Below are 27773 nucleotides of genomic sequence, written 5' to 3'. Positions count from 1 at the left end.
ACGTCATTATAGAGCAATCCTTGATTCTATAGGTCACTGAAAATATCCATGAATTTTGGTCATAAGTACGGGGCACATGAGTAGGAGGTAGGTACACATTTAGCCTGAAAAAAAAAAAAAAAATACAACGTGAGTGTAAAATAGTGCAATGTGATCCGTTGATGTTTCTGAGTGTTTATAAGAGTGTAATATTAGGAACCCCAGTTTTTTAATGAGTTATTATCGCAGTTTATCGCTTACTCTTGGCCGACTTCTTGGAAAGATTTGGATTGCACCTGTGTTTAGAAGATAACATTTTGATAGACCGAGGAGTTATGCGAGATGGCAACTGCTGACAAAGAGATGGAAAACTCTAACGCTGTCACGGATATTAGAGCTTTTAATGTTGATGATGTTAGTGCGGTAAGTGTGTGCTAGAGCCCAAGAAGTGATGGTTGGGAAATGGAATTGTACAGAAAATAGATACGTTTGTGGAAAAAAATTGAGGTATTTCGCCAATAAGACGTATTCATATTAACTTGATACAATAAATTAGGAATGAGTTTGAGGTTGAGGGGAGTTCTCCAAAATATTATAGGAAGATATTTTTAGTACAATACTACCCTGCAGTAGTAGTGTTACTACAGTTAGGATCAACGAAATGCCCGAACCACGGGGCTGCGAGGGTATGATACCTACTATGATAAATACGTTAGTGCCCATAATACCTGCAGAATAAATGACAAATGAACCAATATTAATATAAGATGCAGTATTTTTTACTTTCTATTATTATTTTAGGAGAGTTCTTATGAAACTGATATATCCTTAGGTAACCGTATAATATGCCCGTAGGCAATGAGAAAGTTTCATGTCATTTATTATTTGTCCACCGCACCATCCGAAAGTAGACAAAAATAATAAAACCTGATAAGGTGATACCATGAGATGAATTAAATAACTAGTTCCTAGTATCTTTAACACATAAAACTATCCAAGACGAGGCCTCTTTGTCTGCTGGTATTTGATAATAGCCCGTCAATGGGTTTCTCTCTTCAACTTCTTGCTAGTTGCTGATTAAAACATTCCTTTCAATTTAAATAAAACAAGTGAATTATTCATTAAGAAAAAACCTTCACGCACTTGGAGTAATTATCTCTGTGTAGTATTACATTAAGTGCTTAATTGTTGGGTATCTTTTATACAAATTATGCAATAAGAAGATTCTGATCACGAGATGACCTTGTTGGATGGCATCTGCAATCAATGACAAAATAATATAAAACCCCCTAGCTATAAGTCCATTAAGATATTGTATTCAAAATAAATTTATCCTATCTCATAATTTTTGTAACTTTTTCATTGGTTCGAGTTATTATTTTACATTGATTCACCCTCCAGACAAATCATCCCGATTAGGGGTTCTTAAATTTTCCTCTTGTGAGGGAAGAAAACCAGAAAACAGAAAGTCTTTGTGTACTTTTACCTAGCCCTGATGAACAGGAAAAGGAGTTATAAGCTAAAGGATTATTTCCTGTGGAGAGCCATTTACTTCTGACGGTAAACCTTGTTGAATTTGATTGTTCAATCCGGATCTGGAAAATTTAGGATAATGAATAAACTTTGACTGTATTTATCAGTGCCATGAAAAACCGATGAATCTACCGATCAAAAGCGTGGAATACCTCGTGGAAGTCAAATACATTGTAATCTGATTAGCTGATTATAATCAACTAAATATTACCTGAGATGTTTCAATATTTTCTCTTTGCTAATAGTTGAGAAGAACCAAATATTGAAGAGAACCAACAGTTTGGGGACCACTAATAGTCTCTTAATTGACGTAGATTTTCAACCAGAAGTCCCAGACATTGAACAGTTTCATCTCCTAATGATTGATTAGGTGATGTCCATGATGATTGCTTGGACATTGATCTCTTTTATCTGTTAGACATCTAGTTGACCAGTGTGTGTAATAGTGTGTTGGGTTCTAGCATAAACTTCAAGATGGAATATTTCTGGTGTCTCCTGGTGTTGAAAACTGTCTGCACACTGTCATTCGCTTTCCCAACAGGTAAGTTTTTATTTTTACAATTTAATTTCCTATATTTTTAATAGGTATTTTTATTCAATTCAAATTCGCACTCGGTTGTCTCAGTTTCCATAGGTACTTTCCTTATAATCCTACCTATTACCTAATACCTATGTAGGTTTTTTTCCAAGTTTTAGATATACGAGTATCTTCCTTATTTTTATAGATCAGAGATGCCAAATTATTCCAAGAAGTAGATAATCATGCACTTGTGAAGTAAAATATGCTCCCTAACTTGTTCAAGTACCTAAGTAGATTTGTATCCCATGTAGCTAGTGCTTTTGATACCTACACGTACCTATATCATGTTTAGATTCTTTCTCGTGTTTTTCTTTCTGTGATTTTCTTCATTTCGCCTTCCAAGCCTCAATTTCACCATCTCTTCTTTCGCTTGTTTGGCGCAGGTTTTAATGGGCGTTCTCTTCCTATCGCTCAATCTGATGAGGGATTGTCGACTTCATCTTATCGAATATAAGTCCTCGGCTCTCATACATGCCTTTTCCACAAGTTTGGCCATGCCTCGGGATGAACTAGCGGGATTCCGGAGCGAAGCGACGGAATTCAGCTAGACACATCGAGTGTAATAGATACCTATATCTTTGAACGAGATAAGAGAATAAACAACAAGAAATTTAGGCAATAGAAAGCACTATTTATAATTAATAAAAACATTTATTTGGTAAATAGGGTAAGCTACACAGTCATGTACTTTGCAAGAAGATAAAATTAATAATTTTATTTATTAATATAAATCAGATTATGGCTCAGCTACAAAGAGATCCACCAAGTTACCTACATATTTTACATGGCATGTTTCCTAATGCTAGGTTTTTGGCTATTTACCCTAATAACATTTTTAAACTTTAAATTCAAAAGCATACTTTGTACTATGAGCTGCTATAACTAGAGCAATATGTAGCCGCAGATAATAACATTTTTAAACTTTAAATTCAAAAGCATACTTTGTACTATGAGCTGCTATAACTAGAGCAATATGTAGCCGCAGATATGTACAATGTACATAGATCACTGGGAGTTAGAGATGACACATTCTGGACAGTTGGGCACTACACAGGAAGATGGTTGGAAGAGGAGCGAGTTGATTTGAAAGGTATCCGAACTGGTGGTCGGTAAAGTTTGGTAGATGGAGGGAGCCCTGCATGGCATTGCGCTGCTAAAATCAAATTAATAGAAAATGAGATTAAATCTTGATTATAATTATCTACTGCTAGAATAATACTGAAGAAACTGAAAAGTTGCTTTTTTAAAGTCTATGAAAAGTGTTCAGTAAACTCTAAAATTCATCTACCCAGAAAAAAGAGCCCTTCTACGGGTCCTCTAAAGAGTCAATGATCCCCAATGTAATAAAAAAATTCTTAAAAATCTTGTGGCTTCGAAGGGAATTCTTCACTAAAAGAAACTTTGTACCTAGACAAAAAATCAGATATTTTCGGACCTTAAAATTATGAGTTTCAAAGATTTGATAGAGGGATGTGTAACTGCTGAGGTCTTATCGTCCCGAAAGTGAAGAAAGAAGGTAGACAGGATAGGAGAAAGTCAGCCTTTCCAAGAACGAACCTTATCTCTGAAATGAGGAAAAATGAATAGAAGAATTCGCACCTGAAATGATGATGGGCCGTGGGCAGTTGCAGGAGCGCCGTGGAAGGCAACACTGTAGACAGAACCCGGGTGTTATAACTAAACCTCGGAATCACATTGAGATCCTCACGACGCGAACTCTGGTGAGCTTCTGGCGGAGTGGGGAGGAACGGTCGAAACGCAGACTTGGACAACAGGGTGCTGTTGACGGTAAACTTGTTGGCCTTCTGACTCTTGGATGTTTTGGTGGTTGGTTCTGAAACACAAGTTTTTTGTTCTTTTTACTTTTCTTATTCTAATATTTACTAAACGGGTTAAATTTGTCAAGTATCATTAAAACTGGAGAAAGAATTAGAATACTTTGTCTTCACTTGACTAGGGTAATTGAATTTTCTTATCCTATTTTATGACATGAATGCTTCTTTTTATAATTCCTTCTTTTTATGGGCTCTTTGCAAATTACGGTCAAATTGGTGGGTGTACCAAAAGAACCAAATTTTCTAATGAGTACAGGATCCGAATAAACACGAACTTGGTGGATGGGCCAGAAATACAGAACTTTTATTCAGAAGACAAAAACATCTTGTCCACTCACCACCACTTCCTGTACAGTAGCTTTCCTCCGGGTCATTCTTATGTCTGTTGATATACGCATTGCCCAAGGGAACACACTGCTCAATGGCTTTCAGCAAATCGTCACCACATCTCTTCAGTACAAGCTCGAGTACGGATTTCTTCTTCTCTGGAAACAGTCGGACCAGAAGTTCCAGCGAAGATGGCGAGAACCCGTGGGCGGGAAGTTTGGTAACATTCATATTCTTCGTGTGACAATATTTGGTAACGTTCTGATTGTGATCTCTCTCTTTGCATGGTTCGTCACTACCATCCTCGTCTTCAGGTTCACTAGAGGAATATTTATCATCTTCTTTATTGCTGTCCCGGCGGTCTTCTTCATCTTCGCTGCCATCCGTTTTGTTCGGACAGGTTTCGGAACTTTCGTTTTTCGGTTTCACATTGGGATCATTGATGTCTAAAGCAGAAAATAAAAATGATCGGACATTACAATGGGGAGCACAATACTTGAATGTTGAATGACTACCATATGTATAGTACCTACATCGTTTTGTAATAGAGAGTTTTATTACTTAAAGTATGGATAAAATCAAACTTTTTTGAGTTGGTGCATGGGGCGTAGTTATTATTGAGCGCTAAAAATAGGTAAATAATTCATAGGTAAAAAACTACACTCTTGTAAACGAATATGTATCACAATATAAAAGTGATTAACTGCAGAAAATTATAAATTACACATGTTAATCACCTGTGGTCAAGTTGTCTTTCGGGTCCGTGATGGACATCCCAAAAATGGGTCCTGGGGGCAAATAGCCGTACTGTGTGCCGGTTGCTACGGCCGCTAATCCGATTGCTATAGCGTCTTCAGCGGCTTGCTGTCGCTTCAAAGCGACCTGGGCAGCCATCACTCGTTGTCGCTCTGCGATTAGATTACATTTGGGGCACACGCAAGCTTTGAATCGACACTGTCGCTTGTGACCTTTGAGCCAGGAAATCATTCCGTGATTTCTGCAGCGGGCACATTTCGGTCGTCTCCCGTTTGTGTCACTCCCAACCATGCTGGAATAAATATTTTGTGTTACAAAAGGGGATATTACTTAATAATAAGAACTTATAAGGTACATGGTAGGAACTAATATTTATTGAGGTGATAAAATCGTAGTGAAATCTTAAAGTTCTCCGTACCTATTTTACTCATGAGATTCCTTCAAAAGAAATCAGTGAATCGGTCAAGCGAAATAGTCAACGATAAAAATCACTCAATTTTCCGTGATTTCTGCAGCGGGCACATTTCGGTCGTCTCCCGTTTGTGTCACTCCCAACCATGCTGGAATAAATATTTTGTGTTACAAAGGGGATACTACTTAATAATAAGAACTTATAAGGTACATGGTATGAACTAATATTTATTGAGGTGATAAAATCGTAGTGAAATGTTAAAGTTCTCCGTACCTATTTTACTCATGAGATTCCTTCAAAAGAAATCAGTGAATCGGTCAAGCCAAATAGTCAACGATAAAAATCACTCAATCTTCTCTGTATCTTGGAAAGTTGCAAAGTATGTACAAGTAGGTAGATACCTTCAAAAGAATCACACAATCAAATCTTACCTATCATCTGACATTGAATGAAAGAAACACACTTGAAGTTGATTTTGATATTTCACTTCTCTCACTTGACTTCGTAATAATAATTCGGGATTTCGGGATAATCCCTTTTTTTCTGTTTGAGCGCATCTTCCCAAGATTTTTTTCAATTCTCCTCCCTGTGACCACTCCCTGATGAGCCTCCATTGGTTGAAACTTCAGTTCTGGATTGAAATAAATAGAAACACATTTGAGATTTCAATTAAATGTAAGTTTACACAAAATAAACTACCTACTAGGCATGAAATTTGTTCAATCCGTATCATATCCCTATTGATATTCATCATGAAGGAGATTAAGTGCTTAATTGTTGGGTATCTTTTATACAAATTATGCAATAAGAAGATTCTGATCACGAGATGACCTTGTTGGATGGCATCTGCATCAATGATAAAATAATATAAAACATTAGGCTTTGTAAAACAATGCGTAAACTGTTTCATCAGGACACCTGAGCGTTAATGTCTGTATTTCCTAATAGGCTTAATAGTCTTGCTATCAATGTTGTTCTTCCCAAAATGAAACAAAAACTACTTTTGTTCATCAAATTGTTAGATTAATGTTTCCACTTTTACGAGACAAATGTTGTAGGTATAGGTAGTAGTTATAGTTTATTAATCATAATCATTAGTATCATTACCTACTTGTTATTTAAGGAAAGATATTGATACCACATTCACTTTTTAACTGGGGTTTTCCCGGCCTTAGTCAGGCTTGCTGAGTTCAATGTGAGTAGATGGTAGACGGGTAGCTTGTCACCAAATAGAGGGTAAAACCCCCGTCACGTCATTAAAAACAGTAGCATTAAAGTGACGTTAGGTATAAATGTATAAAAAAAGTTTAATTTTAAACTTTGAATCATCGATAATGTTAAAGTCAGGGCCGTATCCAGGATCTTGTTGGTAGATGCTCCATATTCGGAATCTTGGCTACAGTATAGGGAGCTCAAGGGAGGGCCCGGGTCCCCTCGTTCCCGCCCCTAAATTCGGCCCTGGTTAAAGATGTTTCCTTTGTTTTTCAGAATCCTCAAAAGCCAATAGACGTCAATCGATATGCCACCAAGAAGACAATTGCCCAGGGAATGCTGGACATTGCCCTCCTCACAGCAAATGCTAGTCAACTGAAATACATCCTGCAAGTTGGAGAAAAACACGAGTTCTATACACTCATGCTGGTGCTCATTTCCACATCCATTGTTTTACAAGTAAGTACAGCAGGTCACAAGTAGACAGGCGTCCGTTCAGATATAAGCCACACTCAACGTTGCTTATCTAAAGTGTAAACAAATTTCATTCAACCATGGTAAATCAAATATTGACAGATTGACACATATTGTAAAGGTAGGAAGTAGGAATTGATTAATGTATAGCTAGAAAGTAATAGGGTAATAGTCTGGAATATGGTAGCAAACCATCCCAAATTGATAGAAGCTTATTAGAAAGTAAAATATGCTCCCTAACTTGTTCAAGTACCTAAGTAGATTTGTATCCCATGTAGCTAGTGCTTTTGATACCTACACGTACCTATTTCATGTTTAGATTCTTTCTCGTGTTTTTCTTTCTGTGATTTTCTTCATTTCGCCTTCCAAGCCTCAATTTCAACATCTCTTCTTTCGCTTGTTTGGCGCAGGTTTTAATGGGCGTTCTCTTCCTATCGCTCAATCTGATGAGGGATTGTCGGCTTCATCTTATCGAATATAAGTCCTCGGCTCTCATCATTAATCATATTGCAATGGGGATGTCGTTTGCTGTGACCGCTATTAACTTACTCATCAGTGCGTTTGATCCAGGGCTAGGACGATTTGTCCCACCGACTTCGTTACTTGACTCTCCATCAATCAGTTCTTTAGATTCGGTTGCGACTTTGTTGCCAAGTACAGCGAATATCACTGGAGAATAAGGTCAGTGAAAGCATTTTTATTATTAAGTAGATATTTTTTGTGGCCATTTTTGGACTTGTGTAGTTTATTCTGCAAATTAAACTGCACCTCAAAATGCTTTCACTGAGCACTTATGTGTGAAATGCTTGTATGGTAGTAAACATTGTGAATAAGGTCAGTGAAAGCATTTTTATTATTAAGTAGATATTTTTTGTGGCCATTTTTGGACTTGTGTAGTTTATTCTGCAAATTAAAGTGCACCTCAAAATGCTTTCACTGAGCACTTATGTCTGAAATGCTTGTACCTATGCTAGTAAACATTGCATTTTGCTTACCAAACACTGTTGAAGCGTTGTAATATTGCACCTTATAATTATTGTGTTATCTGAATCCTTTTGTCTTCTTTGTAGTGTTGGGCCATTATCCATTATCCTTTCAAAGACTACTGACAATGTTTGTTCTAATCCGGTGTGATGTTTTGCTCTGGGTTTCAGATCATTGTGGGTGTCCTCTTTCTCATTATTGGGGGCATGAACATTAACAAGGCTTGTAATTGTAGAGCTGCCAATATTCTTAACGATGTCATCCTGATTATCATCTTCCTCATCTCTGCCATCAATGTGATTATCTCAGTATTTGGAATGGAAAACTCCAGCAACATGATGCAGTTGATGTCTCAGACTTCTGCGTCTCCACCGTACCGTCCTCTTTGATTGGTTTGATCTCATGTAGTGTAATGAAACGCTATTTTGTGTTAAGCGCGTCGCGGCGTTGGGCGCTTCGATATCTTGACGTTCGCGAGCCTCCCAATATTCTTGATAAGTCGTAGATTTTAGTATGATGTACAGAGGCAATGGTGTGATTTAGGATTTTGAGATTACTGAGGTTTCCACAACAAGAATGTCTCATTTAGGTACAGGCCATGATACACCCTTACATTATTATTCTAAGCTTTAAGGGTTGATCGTAGGTGTGGTTAGGTACTCTCAATTTGGGTAGGTACACTGATTTTACTTCAGGCTACTCTAGAGTTGAAAAGATGTCAGCGAAAAAGTGGGGAATGGGTACAGAGAGGTAGAGAGTTTCGGTGGAAACATAACGTATCTATTGGATGCAGGTACATACCGGTCAAAAGTTTAGTGTAGGTACGTATGTGGGCACGTAGAGGGTATTTTTGCATTAGATGTTAGTCTGTACCTATGTAGATTTAATATGCCAAGTTTGCCCGTTATTTGCCCAGTATCTTTTGATATACATAATCTGATTAATCTGTACGCAAAAGCTGTCTCTTGGGTCTTTGAATCCATGATGAGCACATCAAATATTGTGCCTCTTGTATGAATAACTCCACGAAAAAAAGACTTTTGTGCAGGTAGGTATAGGTTGGTACTTCTTATCCATTGTAGCCTTGAAGATGGGTCAATAATATGTCCTTTGACCCGATGCGACGATAAATCGGTACAGTTCGTCATAGTTCGTGAGTGTGGCCATGACTTAACAAGTCGGATTAACCAAAAAGTACAAATAGTTGCAATGAAACTGCGGCTTAATTTTATCAAGCAGCGTTTACACTACACTAGTGTTAGTCGATGCCTAACGCCTTGGTTTGACATAACTGTGGAAGTGTGAGCGCACCTCAGCGAAGAATCATAGTTCGTGAGTGTGGCCATGACTTAACAAGTCGGATTAACCAAAAAGTACAAATAGTTGCAATGAAACTGCGGCTTAATTTTATTAAGCAACGTTTACACTACACTAGTGTTAGTCGATGCCTAACGCCTTGGTTTGACATAACTGTGGAAGTGTGAACGCACCTCAGCGAACAGTAAATTTCAATATTTTGCTACTCTACTAATACCATTTTTATGCTCAAGAAAGATCTGTTTTTATTAAGAATACTCGTTTTCCATAACGTAATTTTTTACTTAAATTTATTATGTAGATAAGTATGTACAACTATTATATAGATTTAAATATTTAAGGATATTTAGGTAGGTATTATAGTGCACAGCGGTGTATCTTAATGATGATAATTCGGTAGCAATTTCCAATATTGTTAAAGATTGTAACAAGAGAGAGATTATGAATCATTTCATGTTCAAGATTAGTCAACTGGGTTTTTTTTTGTCACATTATAGCTGGTGAAATGACAAACGACTGATAGTAAACGTAATTTTTTACTTAAATTTATTATGTAGATAAGTATGTACAACTATTATATAGATTTAAATATTTAAGGATATTTAGGTAGGTAGGTAGGTAGGTATTATAGTGCACAGCGGTGTATCTTAATGATGATAATTCGGTAGCAATTTACAATATTGTTAAAGATTGTAAAAAGAGAGAGATTATGAATCATTTCATGTTCAAGATTAGTCAACTGGGGTTTTTTTTGTCACATTAGCTGGTGAAATGACAAACGACTGATAGTGAAGCCCCTAGCTATAAGTCCATTAAGATATTGTATTCAAAATAAATTTATCCTATCTCATAATTTTTGTAACTTTTTCATTGGTTCGAGTTGTTATTTTACATTGATTCACCCTCCAGACAAATCATCCCGATTAGGGGTTCTTAAATTTTCCTCTTGTGAGAGAAGAAAACCAGAAAACAGAAAGTCTTTGTGTACTTTTACCTAACCCTGATGAACAGGAAAAGGAGTTATAAGCTAAAGGATTATTTCCTGTGGAGAGACATTTACTTCTGATTGTAAACCTTGTTGAATTTGATTGTTCAATCCGGATCTGGAAAATTTAGGATAATGAATAAACAACACTTTGACTGTATTTATCAGTGCCATGAAAAAACCGATGAATCTACCGATCAAAAGCATGGAATACCTCGTGGAAGTCAAATACATTGTAATCTGATTAGCTGATTATAACCAACTAAATATTACCTGAGATCTTTCAACATTTTCTCTTTGCTAATAGTTGAAAAGAACCAAATATTTTCTCTTTGCTATTAATTGAAGAGAACCAACAGTTTGGGGACCACTAATAGTCTCCTAATTGACGATTTTCAACCAGAAGTCCCAGACATTGAACAGTTTCATCTCCTAATGATTGATTAGGTGATGTCCATGATGATTGCTTGGACATTGATCTCTTTTATCTGTTAGACATCTAGTTGGCCAGTGTGTGTAATAGTGTGTTGGGTTCTAGCATAAACTTCAAGATGGAATACTTCTGGTGTCTCCTGGTGTTGAAAACTGTCTAGAAGAAGAAGAAGAAGAAGAAGAAGAAGAAGAAGAAACCAATACAGTGAAGTCGGGTAAAGAGTGAAAGAAGAAAGCTAGATTAGAATATTGAAAGGAACATAACTCCCACGTCATTGTTTTATTAAATTTTAAACGCAAGACTGAGAATGACAGACAGGTCAGGTCAGTGATAGACAAAAACCATTAACCTTGAAAGATTTCATCTTCGGTACCTAATCTATTGTTAATTTGTTTAACCCTATGAGAGTAAAAAGTGTCAACAAAGCATCCGCTATTCGGAGTTTTTAAGAAACTAATAAAAACTCCGTTCCCCAAAAAGTGTACCTTTCGGAGGTGTTCGTTGTTTGGAGGTATCTTCTCTTATTCATGCTCTTATCGGAGGTGGAGGGGGTGGAGGAGGAGGAGGAGGAGGAGGGGAGGTTTCACAGCATTATTATCTCTTTATTGTTATTCGTGTCTATAAACCTTTCTCCTTGGAACTAACCTGACTAGACACGAGGACAGCCGAAAACACATCGTACACCATTTCCCACGGCGATTTCGGTTCGGGACGAAACGGTAGGAGGATGTGATGGAGTCCAAACAGGGGGACCAGAATGAGAGCTGCGCGCGCAGCCTTCCGAATCCCAATCGGGGCAGGATTGGTGGAGTTGCTGTGGAGTTTGGTAAGTAGTACGCGGAGGACGTTCATTAGGATGGCCAAGTTCACGAGGATGGAGAGACAGACGGGAACTGTCAGGATCCAGCGGGAGTGGGCATCGTTCATCCAACAGCTGAAAAATATAGGACAAGACATTGGTGCGAGAGTGTGAGAAACAATGAGGCAGACAATGTACCATACAAGTCATACAATCTTGTAAATATGTAGTAGGTACCTAGGTTTAGATTTCAAAATTACCATAATGGTGGAGGTGTCAAAATCACAAAGGACGCCCAAGAACAGTGTGTGTAATTGTGTATGCAATGTGCAATACAAAGAACATAGGTATCAACTTTTAATATTCGTGGAGATGTCAAAATTACAAAAGGGAAGAGCTGAAAAAAGACATTCGAAGTGTCTAACTCCATAAGTACCTACCAACCTACATTCAAATCATTATGTACCTAAAAGTGGCATAGCAAGGTGACAAAAAGAAGAGAGAGAGAGAGAAAGGGAGGGAAGGAGAGAGAGATGTCAAAATTACAAAAGGGAAGAGCTGAAAAAAGACATTCGAAGTGTCTAACTCCATAAGTACCTACCAACCTACATTCAAATCATGATGTACCTAAAAGTGGCATAGCAAGGTGACAAAAAGAAGAGAGAGAAAGGGAGGGAAGGAGAGAGAGAGAGAGAGAGGGAGAGAGAAAATGAAGAAGGTAATGTTCGTGTCAAAAAGTCTTATTCTGTTTGTGAAACTTTTATTCTTCATTTCTCCCTCTCTCTCTTCCTTTCTGAGAGGTATGGTAGGTAAGTACCTATTTCCCAAGTTGGGAATGGGAATAGCAATTCTTATGAACGCCCGAAAACTAATGTGTGTATGCAATGTGCTATACAATATATCCACATCTTTAGTGGAGATGCCAAAATTACCTACTGAGAATATGTTACAACCCCAGGACTTACGGGATAATTTTCAAACACACTTTAGGGTGTCAAAAAGTCTTATTCTGTTTGTGAAACTTTTATTCTTCATTTCTCCCTCTCTCTCTTCCTTTCTGAGAGGTATGGTAGGTAAGTATTTCCCAAGTTGGGAATGGGAACAGCAATTCTTATGAACGCCCGAAAACTAATGTGTGTATGCAATGTGCTATACAATATATCCACATCTTTAGTGGAGATGCCAAAATTACTGAGAATATGTTACAACCCCAGGACTTACGGAATAATTTTCAGACACACTTTAGGGTTTTTTGAAAGTGGAAATTCTTGGAAAACATCCAAAAGTGGACCAACATAGATTGTGAATAGTATTTTAGAACCAGTAGATGGTGGAACTTGAAATAGGTATCCAGGTACTTAGGTAGATACCTGACTACCTACTCGTATTTAGTAGAAACTACAATTTGTTCCACCACTGTTATACTGTTGATTTAGGTTATTTGCTGGAGAAATTTTGTAGCTAGGTAGGTACTTACCATAAAATTTGTAGTGCAAAATGGTAGTTTGAAATTTGTAGAGAAAAAAAGTAGACAAGATCGTTTTCATCGCCACATAAAGCTTTGCTATAAATGTACAATGTCCTAGTTCTAAATAGGTAGAAGCTTTGCTATAAATGTACATTGTCCTAGTTCTAAATAGAAGCTCGGCATGGGCACTTGAATAGAAGGGAAAGGGAACTATGTCCTAGTTCATCGCCACATAAAGCTTTGCTATAAATGTACAATGTCCTAGTTCTAAATAGGTAGAAGCTTTGCTATAAATGTACAATGTCCTAGTTCTAAATAGGTAGAAGCTTTGCTATAAATGTATAATGTCCTAGTTCTAAATAGAAGCTCGGCATGGGCACTTGAATTACTTGAATAGAAGGGAAAGGGAACCAATGCCAGTAACATTGCTTTTTGCTACCGCTATCTCGTACAGCAATATCGTTTTGTGACAGAACAGTGAGCAATTCAATGAGAGAGAGAGAAGAAGGAGGAGGAGGAGGTAGAAGAGGAGGAGGAACAATATAAATGTCGAATAAAGAGGAAAAAAGAGAATGAATACTGGGAGAGTGAAAGCGAGAGAGAGAGAGAAAAGGAACGATATAAAAGTTGAATGAAGAGGAAGAAATAAAACGGGAATGTATACTAGGAAAAAGGGGAGATGAGAAAATGGGAATAAAAGATAGGGGAAGAGAAGAAGAGAGGGAGAGAGTAGAGAAAAAAGTTTCGTGTGTGGTTATCTGAGTATTTGCCATGATCACATAGGTACCTAGAAACATTACCTACCTGTCTTACATAATAGGGTAAGTGTATCATTTATTCGCCCACCTAAAAAAGGTACCATTTATTGGCCCCACCTGTACCTACGCCACAAGTCTGAACCAGACGAACTTTTTCAAGATCCAATTTCATCAAAAGAAAGGGCTTAAAGACTGCTATCGAACCAGTGCTATTCAAAAAGTATAGTCAGAAAAAAAAATAGAAAAATAAATGTGGGCAGGTAGGCCAATAAATGGTACGTTTTTTAGGTGGGCGAATAAATGGTACACTTACCCTACCTAAAGATGGAATAGGTATTATTTTTATTATTATCATCAATATTATCAAACATTACATTAAAATTGTGGTTCAAATATCCTCAGGAAATAGTCTCGTAATCAAATGAAACTGTTGAGACCTTACTCCATTTTGAAGTTCTCTTCTCATTTCCAAAGAAAAAGAAGAAGAAGAAGAAGAAGAAGGAGGAGGAGGAGGAGGGGGAGGAGGAGGAGGAAGAGGAGAAAAATGATGATGATGATGATGATGATGATGATGATGATGATGATGATGATGATGATGATGATGATGATGATGATGATGATGATGATGATGATGATGATGATGATGATGATGATGATGATGATGATGATGATGATGATGATGATGATGATGATGATGATGATGATGATGATGATGATGATGATGATGATGATGATGATGATGATGATGATGATGATGATGATGATGATGATGATGATGATGATGATGATGATGATGATGATGATGATGATGATGATGATGATGATGATGATGATGATGATGATGATGATGATGAGAAATCCAAAAATAGGGCCAAACTTTTCCCAATCCCATCTCTCGAATCCAGGACAAACCACATTGAAGTTTCTTGCATTAGACATGAAGCAAATTTACAAATCTAATAATAAATGATAAATGAACGCCAGCCTAGTCAAGTCGGTAGTGCGTCTACCTTGTAAGCGCTAGGCCGCGGGATCGATTCCCGCCCGGGGCGGATTTCATCCTGATGGGATAATGTTCGTTCTGTCTCCTTCTCTCTTCGATTTCGGGACGATAAGACCATAGCAGTTACAATTCCCTCTGTCAAACCTCTTTAAAAAAAAGAACTCGAGTGGAAGTGTAACCACTAGGTGAATTTAAGCCTAAAACATATTCTCTACCAACTCTTTTGGATTCAGTATTTCAACTCAGATTTGGAGTTCAGGGTTTCAACTTTCACAGAGTGGGTTACCCACAGGAACTTTTGACGAGATGTGAAGTGAAGAGTTGTCAGCAGTTTCGGTATGTCTCAATAAGGTTCCCCTATAGGTACTAGGTAGGTGAAACTTGAAACATTTGAGATTCTACTTAAGTACCTACGTACCTACTTAGCTCCGTTATTACTTTCGAATGTAGAAGTGAGTGGGTACTTTAAGCTCCAAGAATTTAAGCCTAAAACATATTCTCTACCAACTCTTTTGGATTCAGTATTTCAACTCAGATTTGGAGTTCAGGGTTTCAACTTTCACAATAACAATAAGGTTCCCATGTAGGTACATTGGTACATACCTACATTGATGGCTACATACATACTTTCCTATGTAGATAGCTAAATACATACTAGTTTAGGTATGTATTCCGTTTTTTCCTCCAAGTTTAATTACAAGGATATTTTCCGGTTGACTCTCTAACGACGTATACGAGTAGGTATATGTACCTGTGCGACTATGTAGGTATGAGTTTAGCTGTATGTAGATATATCATTATAATAAACTGATCTTTTTTTTTAAGAACTACCTACCTATGTAGGTACAATTTATTAAAGATATTAAATTTTTAGGTTTTCGGTAAAGAAGTAAGCACGTAAGTAGGTACATACATAATACCATTTACTAAAATAAGTAGAAATATTATATAAGGTACTACCTAGGTGAAACTTGAAACATTTGAGATTCTACCTAAGAAGGTACCTACGTACCTACTTAGCTCCGTTATTACTTTCGAATGTAAAGGTGGGTGGGTACTTTAAGCTCTAAGTAGGTATGTAAGCGGAACTTTTTTTAAAATGACTTTTAATCTCTAATAAACTTGGCTATGTTTTCTCGACTAGCATTTCGCACGAATATGACTTTTTTTTGGGAATAATTTTACTATCCCTTTTTTGTACAGGGATTGTACATGTGACGTGGTATGGCTACATTGGTTTCTCTCGTGAGAAGGAAGTCAAGATAGTAGAAAGCCGGTGGAGAGAGAAGGAAGACGAGATAGCAGAAAGCCAGCCGTTCCGAGAACGAACTTATCTGTTTAGGACAAAATCCGCTCTGGGCGATAACCAAACCCACGACCTAGAGCTTACAACTTTGAAACTTACACTCCAAGCTCCAAGCTAACAGTATAGTTTTAGTTTGAAAGGTCACCTTCAAAGTTTCATTGTTAACCTTGAGAAAATCAAAAGCAGACAGAGAAAGATGACGTTATAGGAATGGGAAGCTGACGAACAAGGTGAAGACGAAGTGAGAAAAAAGTGAATAATTAACGATGGAAACTTTTTTTTCTCACAAGGTAAGAAAACTATAATAACGACCTTTCGACAGCAAAGTAGATAAATTGCCAGTTATTAATGGTGGAAGTTTTGAGATGCTTGTTTTTTTATTTTATTTTTTATTTTTTTAAAGAGGTTTGACAGAGGCAGTAGCAGTTCGCTAGGGTCTTATCCTCCCGAAATCGAAGAGAGAAACTCTCAGTGAACTGTTTCGGATTTCTTTCTCCAGAGAAAAGAAAAGAGAAAATCGGGAGGGAGAGAAAGAGAGAGATTAAAAACAATGTGATAGGTGGATAGGAAACTAGGAAGTAATTATGTACAAAAGAACAGAATATAGGTAATATTATCCAGATTTTAGAAGATACCCCAAGTACTCACTATTTGATGTCTTCCAGAGAGGTATGCCTGACGTAGGCATACACGGAGGTGATAATGAGGGGGACCACCCATCCGATGAAGTGGAACCATCTCATGAGTGAAGTGTCTTTCACGAAGACCACTACCAGGGCTAGATGGAGGTGCAGCCCCTCGCAGAACATCCAGAAATAATTGGCCACCATGAAATACTGGAGGAGTATGTGGAGAATCTGACAATGTTGCTGAGAAAAACAAAAAGATGCACATTATTTCTTACCGTTTACCTATACAATGTTTATATTGTTTATGGATACTTTTTTTATAGTCTTCCACACGGACTCGAGTTTCACCTACTTTTTGGTCTCCTCCGAGGGATCTGACTACAAACAAGTGCTAGAGAACGCCCCAGGTATAATTTTGGAGAATAGAATATACCTTGTTTATACTGCCAGCATAGGACTGAAAAGTCCCTTTACTCTCGCAGTCTAAACAAAGTCTTATCTATAATGTGATTGGTAATAATTGTAATAGATTACATGTACCTATAACATTAAGAGAATAAAGAAAAACAATAAGACCTGTCTAAATTACATAAAAAAAAGAAAAAATCAACAATGGAGAAATAACTTAACTTCGCCCGGTTTGAACTTTAAGTTTCCCTGTTTTTCCTTCTTAGTTTTTCATAGACTTTTTTCTTCTTCTTTGTAAAGTTGGGAAAAATAAAAAGTGTTCTATAGTAATAAGATAATATAATAATTCTGTTTATTTTGCCACGTGTTCAGAATTCAGAGAATGAGTTGAATGAAAACTCAAGACGTGTGGAGTACTATGAAGATATTATGGCAGAGGAAATTTTATTGTTGTTCATACCTGAAATAAGCATAGGTTTTAATAAATATACATACCTTCCTACGCTTTTATTTTCCTTATCATTTATTAAATTACGGTCTTAATACACAAGAATGAAAGACACTTAAAGAATAATATAAGAGAAAGAAAGAGGATGGAGAGCGAGAGCAAATAGACATCGAGGGTGGGTATGTACATTTTACAATAATTACACAAAATTATGAACATGTCTTCTGAGATTAAAAATAGATAAAAAAAACCTAATGTTAGAAATATGTATTTTCCAACGTAGGTAAACGTATTTATGTACTAAGTAATTTTCAAACAAAGTAATCTTGAATATTAGGTATACCGTACAATAACACAATAACTTCCGTAATGCACATCTATCAAGATAATTAATGTTCATGGTTTTACACCCTAAAAGTTTCCAAAGCTAGCTATGTAGTTTCCTATAGCTACCTATTGTACCTACTTATCCATATAAAACATTGAGCATTATAATGTTATCCTAATGTACAACCTTAGATAAAAATATTATGACTCTCTCAAAGTCTCATCCTGACAATCTCAACCCATTTTACCCAAATATTTTTATACAAATGTAAGTAAATAGGCTATGCAGCTAATCAATGTAAAAAGTATAATTTTGAAGATGGTTGGAAGAGGAGCGAGTTGATTTGAAAGGTATCCGAACTGGTGGTCGGTAAAGTTTGGTAGATGGAGGGAGCCCTGCATGACATAGCGCTGCTAAAATCAAATAGAAAATGAGATTAAATCTTGATTAAGGAGCGCGGTAGCGCTCCGCCCCGCCAAGTCAAGAAAGTTTGACCGCGCTACTAGAGATATTATTATATCTACTGCTAGAATAATACTGAAGAAACTGAAAAGTCGGTCATGTACTTTGCAAGAAGATAAAATTAATAATTTTATTTATTAATATAAATCAGATTATGGCTCAGCTACAAAGAGATCCACCAAGCTACCTACATATTTTACATGGCATGTTTCTTAATGCTAGGTTTTTGGCTATTTCCAAATTACGGTCAAATTGGTGGGTGTACCAAAAGAACCAAATTTTCTAATGAGTACAGGATCCGAATAAACACGAACTTGGTGGATGGTCCAGAAATACAGAACTTTTATTCAGAAGACAAAAACATCTTTACAATAAAATGTACCTACCTAGGAACGTATAGTTTTTGAACATTTCTCAACAATTAAGCCCTTTTACACTACTTCAACAGTGTCTCATTTTAACTGTTAATTAGACTATTATCTGATGTTGACATGATCACAACAAGAACCTTAATCTTCCTCGTCTAAAACTTTCTAAGCGTGATAGCTAAAGTTTGTGTCGACCGAGGAGAGGAATCAGCTCAGGTGCCTTGGTCCTTGGACGAGATACCTATCTAGAGGTATCACTAGGAATATTAAATCAGTCACATCATCAGCTCGTCACGACGTTGTTTTTCCTTCTGAAACTGATAAAAACAATGATCATCATCACTCCAGATTTTTTCTGCCTGAGGCGAAGTGAAGTAGAAAACTTATCAACATGATTGAATTAGAGAAGAAAATGTTCGGAATTAAGATGGAATACCTGAGGAGATCACTGATGTGCCTTTCGTTCTCAGTGACCAATATCTTTCTTATCCAATGAGCTGGTATGCTAGTGTCCCTTTCTTCGTGTCCCTTAACCTTAAAGTGTGTCCAAACATAGTCGACCGGCCGTCGATCGACGAGGAAAATCCATGTTGTCGAGGCAGTGTGGACGTGTCAGTCGACATCGATCGATGGCCGGTCGCCTATGTGTAGACACACCTTTACAGCCTAGGAATTGGGAACCACACGAGTAATCAGGCCAGGAATTACTAGGAAATTATTCCAGGGTCGAGCTACCTAAGCCTTAACCATAGCTAGTTCCATCCAAAATTCTTTCTCATTACCTATACATAGACCAAACAAGTACAACAGAGTCCTACCCAATACTTTGAGCTCAACTCTGTGTTCCTCCGACTTGTACAAGCCCTTGCAGTATCAGGGATATCCGAAAATTCTGCTAGAAAACTTCCCATCACTAAAGGACTGAAAAGGTCTCGAGAGCCGAGTGAAGGAAGAATCAGAGGAAGATAACAGGAAAAGTAAACATCGAGCTTGGAAGTCCGAGAAAAGTTGCTGGAAGATATTTATTGTGTGTTTGCTTCCATATCATTACTCCGGTCGCGTTTATGCTTTCGGTCCCATGAGAGTGGTGGAGAGAGTTGAAAAGATGTCAGCGAAAAAGTGGGGAATGGGTACAGAGAGGTAGAGAGTTTCGGTGGAAACATAACGTATCTATTGGATGCAGATACTCGTACATACCGGTCAAAAGTTTAGTGTTAGGTACCTCGGTACGTATGTGGGCACTTGGAGGGTGTTTTTGCATTAGATGTTAGTTTTGTTAGTCTGTACATATGTAGATTTAATATGCCAAGATTGCCCGTTATTTGCCCAGTATCTTTTGATATACATAATCTGATTAATCTGTACGCAAAAGCTGTCTCTTGGGTATTTGAATCCATGATGAGCACATCAAATATTGTGCCTCTTGTATGAATAACTCCACGAAAAAAAGACTTTTTTGCAGGTAGGTATAGGTTGGTACTTCTTATTTGCACTCAAAATGGGATATTTTTACACAAATACGATAATAATGTCAAGCAAGACCAGTAGAACGTGTTTGGCAGAAGTGTCTTCCCATTTCACGCTCAGGTATCATTTTTACGATGTACAATATTCCCTCGTAGCCCATTTTTTTGCAATCTAAACATATTTTGAAATTTTTACGAGTCTTAAGATTGCCATATCTAATTAACTACTCATTGTAGACGGCAGTTTTATTGACACAGTCTAGGTCTCTAGGAGCAAATAAAAATATTATTTTTGTGCATTTTTGAAAGAATCAGATTACGCAAACAGATACCTAGGTACGAATATTTGGATAAGTTATTATTTCACCCTCCCTCACAAACCACATTTTCGCAAGATACAATAATACTTATCCATTTACACAACTGACGTCATCAATATGGATTTTTTAAAATCAAATGGAAAAAAATCAACATCATCTCAGAAAATTTGGACAGGTTATCGAAAAAGCAGCATAAGCTGTAAATAATCTCTTGATGGACCAATTTTTATTAGTTTCATATAGTTGATTTCTGTACTTACCTATCCTCAAAACTCAGGACCTGAAAAGAGGCTTTCAAGTTTGAAGCATTTGAGTATCTGTGGGAAAAGGTTCAATTGCTTCTTCTTCTTTTTTTTTGCAAAATACCTACATACTTATATTATAATGTAGGTACCATCGCTAGGTACAACTCAAAAGGTACTACGAAATATGAAAACCAAAGGAAACGTGAAAACATCATACTTCGTAAATCCCTACTGAAAATATGTACCTAGGTATGCCTATAGGAAGAGAAAGTCAGGTAAGTATAAGTGAGTTACCTATTTGTACTTATTTGGTACCTACCTACCTATTCTGACTAATCGGTAGGTAGGTATCTGTTGACTATTGTCGACACAGGACAATGAGATTGAATGGCGTAACCATGACAACCGAACAATAACAGTCATGTTCTGTTGTTATAAGGGTGATTCATGAGTAATTGAATGTAGGAATAAAGGGCGCTCCATCATTTTAAATGATACCTACCTATCCTCTGTGGTTGGCTTTGACCTAACTTTAAGTTTTACATACTGGCAGGGACTTTCAGTTTTACATACTGGCTCAGCCAAAATACCTTTTCGGTAAAAAGCACGACTGTCCTAGGTAGGTCCGGACGATCCTTGGACTGTTTGGTAGGAGACACGGGTCGGTCGTTGATCATGTCACGGACTTTTTTGCCTGTGGGGGAGGAAACCATAATTACATTTTCTGTACACCATTGATCGACACGACGGCCGTCGACTATGTGTGGACAAACCTTTAGAAGCAATATGATTGCTTTTATTGATATTTAGGAGTTACTGTTTTTGGAATAACTTTAAATGTACCTAGACCTAAATTACCAGAAACGACTTTCTAGTGCCGCAAGAATATCTGAACAGAGGGCTGCGGTTTCAACAGTTTGAAAGGACCTATCTCTTCTAAGTCCTTTTAAACAGATCTCTTCTGCCTACTAAAACCTTTTCCCCTTAAGCCCTTACCTGAATGTTTCAAGCTTTCCACATCCTTATCCGCCTTGCGCGGTCGGCCCGGCTTCCTCTTCACACATCCGGTTCCAAATGTTTCAAGCTTTCCACATCCTTATCCGCCTTGCGCGGTCGGCCCGGCTTCCTCTTCACACACCCGGTTCCAGCCGCCCCCTCCGGCACCGTTTTCCACGACAGCCCCCCGCTCGAATCGCTGTTCGGCGTATGGGGCGACTTTTTTCTTGCTTCTTTTTCTTCCAAAGATTTCCTTCTTGCTTCTTTCTCTTCCAAAGATTTCCTTCTTGCTTCTTTCTCTTCCAAAGATTTTCTTCTTGCCTCTTTCTCTTCCAAAGATTTCCTTCTTGCTTCTTTCTCTTCCAAAGATTTTCGTTATGTTTCAAGCTTTCCACATCCTTATCCGCCTTGCGCGGTCGGCCCGGCTTCCTCTTCACACACCCGGTTCCAGCCGCCCCCTCCGGCGCCGTTTTCCACGACAGCCCCCCGCTCGAATCGCTGTTCGGCGTATGGGGCGACTTTTTCTTCTTGCTTCTTTCTCTTCCAGAGATTTTCTTCTTGCTTCTTTCTCTTCCAAAGACTTCCTTCTTGCTTCTTTCTCTTCCAAAGACTTATTGCTTTTCTCTTTGTCTTCCACTGATTTTCTCGGTTTCTCTCCTTCTTGCTTCTTTCTCTTCCAAAGATTTCCTTCTTGCTTCTTTCTCTTCCAAAGATTTCCTTCTTGCTTCTTTCTCTTCCAAATACTTCCTTCTTGCTTCTTTCTCTTCCAGAGATTTTCTTCTTGCTTCTTTCTCTTCCAAAGACTTCCTTCTTGCTTCTTTCTCTTCCAAAGACTTCCTGCTTTTCTCTTTGTCTTCCACTGATTTTCTCGGTTTCTCGTTTTCTACTTTTCACGATATCTAATTTTCCGGTAATATTTTCCATTTTATCGTCAATCCTGTACATTCTTACTCAGCTGACGACCTTGCTTGCATCCTTTCAGTCACTACTCATTACTCATGGTATGGTGCCAATAGTCTTAGGAAAATTCTAAACATGGAACCACGGGAGTCAGTCAGGGTAAGAATTTTGGTCTGAAATCTTGTTGTTTTTGTTGACATTGTTTGTTGCTTCTGTGTTGAATCTTCCATTCTTCAAAAATTTCCAAGTCAACTCTGTCAATAAAGTCAGTGATTATTTACTTTAATAAAATTAAAAGAGTCTACCAATCTAGGTAACACCTACTTATTAAAATCTAGATTTGGTTAATTTTTAGATTTTCTAGACAGTTTTTTGTGGTTTGGACTTATGATGGAGCAAATTAAAAACTATTTAACATTTGACGTAAGTGTTGATTACCTAGTAATACTTAACAAATACTTAAGCATATTTGTGGGTAAATGGGTCATGACTTCATGAGGTTATGATTTCTAACTTTACTCATAGGTATAGGCAATGTAAGCAAATAGGCATGTATGATACCTATGAGTATTTTTTCTTGCATTACATAGGTAATTACAATATTTATAGATATCAAGTAGGTATGGAATCATTTTGAAATATGCAGCTTCCACGTACAGTTAATCAACACATCTCTTATCTGTCTCATACACAGTGAACCTGCTAGTTTTGCTACTGTGGTAAATACGCATAGTAATAAGCACAATGTATTTGAAAGTGAAAGAGTTATAGGATTCTCAGAACAACTGGCATCAGTATACCAGTGTATGAGTAAACTGGCAAGTCAGTCCGGAAGTTACCATAGAATCGCTCAGATTCACCATAGTTCCAACTCGCAGTAGAAGCGGACTGAATCAGAATTTTTTTTAGCCTGAAAAAAAAAAAAAAAATACAACGTGAGTGTAAAATAGTGCAATGTGATCCGTTGATGTTTCTGAGTGTTTATAAGAGTGTAGTATTAGGAACTCCAGTTTTTTTAATGAGTTATTATCGCAGTTTATCGCTTACTCTTGGCCGACTTCTTGGAAAGATTTGGATTGCACCTCTGTTTAGAAGATAACATTTTGATAGACCAAGGAGTTATGCGAGATGGCAACTGCTGACAAAGAGATGGAAAATTCTAACGCTGTCACGGGTATTAGAGCTTTTAATGTTGATGATGTTAGTGCGGTAAGTGTGTGCTAGAGCCCAAGAAGTGATGGTTGGGAAATAGAATTGTACAGAAAATAGATACGTTTGTGGAAAAAAAATTGAGGTATTTCGCAAATAAGACGTATTCATATTAACTTGATACAATAAATTAAGAATGAGTTTGAGGGGAGTTCTCCAAAATATTATAGGAAGATAATTTTAGTACAATACTACCCTGCAGTAGTATTACTACAGTTAGGATCAACGAAATACCCGAACCACGGGGATGCGAGGGTATGATACCTACTATGATATACGGTAGTGCCCATAATACCTGCAGAATAAATGACCAATGAACCAATATTAATATAAGATGCAGTATTTTTTTACTTTCTATTATTATTTTAGGAGAGTTCTTATGAAACTGATATACCCTTAGGTGACCATATTTATAATATGCCCGTAGGCAATGAGAAAGTTTCATGTCATTTATTATTTGTCCACCGCACCATCCGAAAGGAGACAAAAATAATAAAACCTGATAAGGTGATACCATCAGATGAATTAAATAACTAGTACCTAGTATCTTTAGGACACATAAAATTATCCAAGGCGAGGCCTCTTTGTCTGCTGGTATTTGATAATGGCCCGTCAATGGGTTTCTCTCTCCGACTTCTTGGCTAGTTGTTGATTAAAACATTCCTTTCAATATAAAACAAGTGAATTATTCATTAAGAAAACCTTCACGCACTTGGAGTAATTATCTCTCTGTAACTACACACTGTCATTCGCTTTCCCAACAGGTAAGTTTTTATTTTTACAATTTAATTTCCTATATTTTTAATAGGTATTTTTATTCAATTTAAATTCGCACTCGGTTGTCTCAGTTTTCATAGGTACTTTCCTTATAATCCTACCTACTACCTAATACCTATGTACACAATTATGTGAGAGGCTGAGAGGTTTCTTCCAAGTTTTAGATATAATACGAGTATCTTCCAATTATGTAGCATCTTTATTTTTATAGATGATCAGAGATGCCAAATTATTCCGAGAAGTAGATAATCATGCATCTACACTTGGTTTAAGGGAAACATGGAACAGTGTAGGTATAGTTGTGTATGAGCACCGTTAAAAGTGTGAAAACATATCGATATCATTCCTTCACAGATTCCTCACATCCTCGATATGTCCGTCAGTTTAATCCCGTAGGATCTTTCTTGGACCTAAACCGTCAATACGCCCTTCCATCCTACTTCGGTTACAACCCCTATCTGAGCTCTTTCTCCGGGGCTCATTCAGCAAGTGCCGCCCAGGCTGGTAGCGCAGGTTCCGTCAATGGACAAAGCTCTGGAGCCCAAGCTCAAGCAAGCGCCCAAAGTACGTCCGGGTTAAACAGCTATAACCAAGGCTTGGACAACTACAATCAGGGTCTAAATAACTACAATCAAGGCCTGAACAACTATAATCAAGGCTTGGGTGGATATAACAGTGGATTTGGAGGTGTAGTGTAAATAACTACAATCAAGGCCTGAACAACTATAATCAAGGCTTGGGTGGATATAACAGTGGATTTGGAGGTGTAGTGCCTGTGGCTCCTGTGGCTCCGGTAGCCCCGGTGTCAACTGGGTTTCAAAATGGTGCAAGTCAGACCGATTCTTACACCAATAGTCAATCTCACAGCAATCAAAACTCTCAAAAGTAAGTACCGAAATGAAGATTAAATACAGAGCGTTCGAAAAGTCTTGGAACCCCTGAATATTTTTTAAATGGCTAAATATAAGAAACTGAAATAAAGTGGTGTTTTACCTTTTGAAATGCAACTTTTTAAAGTAGTCACAAAATTTTTGCGGGAGCCAGGATTGGCCCCAGAGGGGTCAACTCAACTGGGTTTCAAAATGGTGCAAGTCAGACCGATTCTTACACCAATAGTCAATCTCACAGCAATCAAAACTCTCAAAAGTAAGTACTGAAATGAAGATTAAATACAGAGCGTTCGAAAAGTCTTGGAACCCCTGAATATTTTTTAAATGGCTAAATAGGTATGAAAAACTGAAATAAAGTGGTGTTTTACCTTTTGAAATGCAACTTTTTAAAGTATGTAGTCACAAAATTTTTGCGGGAGCCAGGATTGGCCCCAGAGGGGTCAATTTTAAAATCTTAAATGAGTTTCTAATCAGTAACTCTATTTCTCAATTCCAGTATCAACGTCCAAGCTCTAGGGGTTCCCCTGGTGAATATTGGAATCAGCAACAGTAACTCCCAGTCACAGTCCCAGTCTGGAAGCAAAACACAGTCCATCAATCAATACGGTAACCAATGGCTGGGATAAGGAACAATAAAACTTTCCATCAGTTTCCACTGTTCCACATGAAATGAAAGTTTCGCCTGAAAGTTTCATGTGTCGACCCAGGATATGCAATCCCAACGCATTTTTTTTTCTCTCGGAAAGAACAAACTATGAAAGAAGTGCATTTGTGCCTGCACTTGTAGGAGGAATTTGGCTTTCCTTCTTAGCCTTGATTCTGTCGAAAATAACTACAAAATAGGTACTGCGAAGCAGACACCTGCCTAGGCCCCAATATAAAAATAAAAGTAATAAATTTATTTTGACTTTTACTTAAGTTGTCCAAAATGGTTGGTGATAAAATGTCCGAATCTTTTTCTTTGGTTTATTTTTGCCTTTTAGGGTGAAATTGGAATTGGCGGCTCCATAATCGACCTCTTGAAATCGAACTCTTAAGTACCTAGCTTCGTACACAGAAGCAGACGGGAAAAGGTAGGGAGAGGGTGCTAAGTTTTACAAAACAAATGCTTTCACTGAGCACTTATGTCTGAAATGCTTGTACCTATGCTAGTAAACATTGCATTTTGCTTACCAAACACTGTTGAAGCGTTGTAATATTGCACCTTATAATTATTGTGTTATCTGAATCCTTTTGTCTTCTTTGTAGTGTTGGGCCATTATCCATTATCCTTTCAAAGACTACTGACAATGTTTGTTCTAATCCGGTGTGATGTTTTGCTCTGGATTTCAGATCATTGTGGGTGTCCTCTTTCTCATTATTGGGGGCATGAACATTAACAAGGCTTGTAATTGTAGAGCTGCTAATATTCTTAACGATGTCATCCTGATTATCATCTTCCTCATCTCTGCCATCAATGTGATTATCTCAGTATTTGGAATGGAAAACTCCAGCAACATGATGCAGTTGATGTCTCAGTCGTCAGCATCACCACCGTACCGTCCTCTTTGATTGGTTTGATCTCATGTAGTGTAATGAAACGCTATTTTGTGTTAAGCCCGTCGCGGTGTTGGGCGCTTCGATATCTTGACGTTCGCGAGCCTCCCAATATTCTTGATAAGTCGTAGATTTCAGTATGATGTACAGAGGCAATGGTGTGATTTAGGATTTTGAGATTACTGAGGTTTCTACAACAAGAACGTCTCATTTAGGTACAGGCCATGATACACCCTTACATTATTATTCGTAGGTGTAGTTAGGTACTCTCAATTTGGGTAGGTACACTGATTTTACTTCAGGCTACTCTAAAAGTAAAAAGACTATCACATAAAAAATAAAAAAAAAACAACTTTTAGAATGTAGTTAAGTGGTGCGGGCAAAATGGACACTCTGAGTAACTGAGTAGTCTGACCATTTTGCCCGGCTAACAAAGTGGCCATCTTGCCCGTTCTTCGTATTTCTAGAAAATATCACTTTTTTGATTTATAGAAAGCACTGAAACAAAAGGTGAGCACTGCAAAATGACACTCATAAAATTTACTATTGAACAAAATTAAGAAATAAAGCATAACACTTACCGTTGAATTTTGATGAGCAAAAAATGCACTCCTCAAAATAACATCAAGA

General features: G+C 37.5%; 3 protein-coding genes and 2 long non-coding RNA genes across 9 annotated transcripts; 3 read left to right on the top strand and 2 right to left on the bottom strand.

The window, feature by feature from the left end:
* The first annotated feature begins 118 nt into the window (after nucleotides 1-118).
* LOC103511633 (ninjurin-2) lies at nucleotides 119-8549 on the top strand. 2 transcript variants are annotated; one of them, XM_008476359.3, is made up of 4 exons: nucleotides 119-402; nucleotides 6911-7093; nucleotides 7519-7789; nucleotides 8263-8335. In XM_008476359.3, exons 1-3 carry the CDS (start codon nucleotides 322-324, stop codon nucleotides 7786-7788), a joined length of 534 nt encoding a protein of 177 aa, XP_008474581.1. In that variant the 5' UTR covers nucleotides 119-321; the 3' UTR covers nucleotide 7789; nucleotides 8263-8335. The 2 variants fall into 2 exon arrangements, with proteins under 2 accessions (XP_008474581.1, XP_008474582.1); XM_008476360.1 differs by lacking the exon at nucleotides 7519-7789 and having other exon boundaries at nucleotides 8263-8549.
* On the bottom strand, nucleotides 2735-18642 carry LOC113468438. Its single transcript, XR_003392190.1, has 3 exons — nucleotides 18541-18642; nucleotides 14166-14170; nucleotides 2735-2779 (listed from the first exon to the last, which is right to left on the bottom strand). It is a non-coding gene; the product is annotated as an uncharacterized LOC113468438 (long non-coding RNA).
* LOC113468436 (doublesex and mab-3 related transcription factor 3, truncated-like) lies at nucleotides 2749-27773 on the bottom strand. The gene is made up of 7 exons (XM_026825345.1): nucleotides 27725-27773; nucleotides 5854-6053; nucleotides 4992-5302; nucleotides 4266-4700; nucleotides 3692-3926; nucleotides 3088-3242; nucleotides 2749-2999 (listed from the first exon to the last, which is right to left on the bottom strand). The coding sequence occupies exons 2-6, from the start codon at nucleotides 5865-5867 to the stop codon at nucleotides 3098-3100; spliced, it is 1140 nt and encodes a 379-aa protein (XP_026681146.1). The 5' UTR covers nucleotides 5868-6053; nucleotides 27725-27773; the 3' UTR covers nucleotides 2749-2999; nucleotides 3088-3097.
* LOC113468437 lies at nucleotides 9422-10279 on the top strand. The gene is made up of 2 exons (XR_003392189.1): nucleotides 9422-9759; nucleotides 10016-10279. It is a non-coding gene; the product is annotated as an uncharacterized LOC113468437 (long non-coding RNA).
* On the top strand, nucleotides 10859-26445 carry LOC108252682 (eukaryotic peptide chain release factor GTP-binding subunit-like). Of its 4 annotated transcripts, none has more exons than XM_026825346.1 (6): nucleotides 10859-10983; nucleotides 24676-24704; nucleotides 25072-25404; nucleotides 25482-25541; nucleotides 25803-25863; nucleotides 26104-26445. In XM_026825346.1, exons 1-6 carry the CDS (start codon nucleotides 10946-10948, stop codon nucleotides 26231-26233), a joined length of 651 nt encoding a protein of 216 aa, XP_026681147.1. In that variant the 5' UTR covers nucleotides 10859-10945; the 3' UTR covers nucleotides 26234-26445. The 4 variants fall into 4 exon arrangements, with proteins under 4 accessions (XP_026681147.1, XP_026681148.1, XP_017300555.2 ...); XM_026825347.1 differs by having other exon boundaries at nucleotides 25072-25412; nucleotides 25499-25541; XM_017445066.2 differs by lacking the exon at nucleotides 25803-25863 and having other exon boundaries at nucleotides 25482-25602.

The sequence above is a fragment of the Diaphorina citri genome, unplaced genomic scaffold (assembly GCF_000475195.1).
Source record: "Diaphorina citri unplaced genomic scaffold, Diaci psyllid genome assembly version 1.1 scaffold735, whole genome shotgun sequence".
NCBI classification, from domain to species: domain Eukaryota; kingdom Metazoa; phylum Arthropoda; class Insecta; order Hemiptera; family Psyllidae; genus Diaphorina; species Diaphorina citri.
This window is presented reverse-complemented; position numbering and strand designations above follow the sequence as displayed.

Bases quoted from the DNA above. Each gene is read 5' to 3' on its own strand.
- LOC108252682 (XM_026825346.1), top strand. From the start codon at position 10,946: ATGGAATACTTCTGGTGTCTCCTGGTGTTGAAAACTGT. The intron at 25,405-25,481 runs GTGTAGTGTAAA...GTGGATTTGGAG, and splicing joins ATATAACAGTGGATTTGGAG to GTGTAGTGCCTGTGGCTCCT. The intron at 25,864-26,103 runs GTAAGTACTGAA...TCTCAATTCCAG, and splicing joins AGCAATCAAAACTCTCAAAA to TATCAACGTCCAAGCTCTAG.
- LOC113468436 (XM_026825345.1), bottom strand. The intron at 4,701-4,991 runs GTGATTAACATG...TTTCTGCTTTAG, and splicing joins GAAAGACAACTTGACCACAG to ACATCAATGATCCCAATGTG. The intron at 3,243-3,691 runs GTGCGAATTCTT...TGATTTTAGCAG, and splicing joins ACGGCCCATCATCATTTCAG to CGCAATGCCATGCAGGGCTC.
- LOC103511633 (XM_008476359.3), top strand. From the start codon at position 322: ATGGCAACTGCTGACAAAGAGATGGAAAACTCTAACGCTGTCACGGAT. The intron at 403-6,910 runs GTAAGTGTGTGC...TTTGTTTTTCAG, and splicing joins ATGTTGATGATGTTAGTGCG to AATCCTCAAAAGCCAATAGA. The intron at 7,094-7,518 runs GTAAGTACAGCA...TGTTTGGCGCAG, and splicing joins CCACATCCATTGTTTTACAA to GTTTTAATGGGCGTTCTCTT.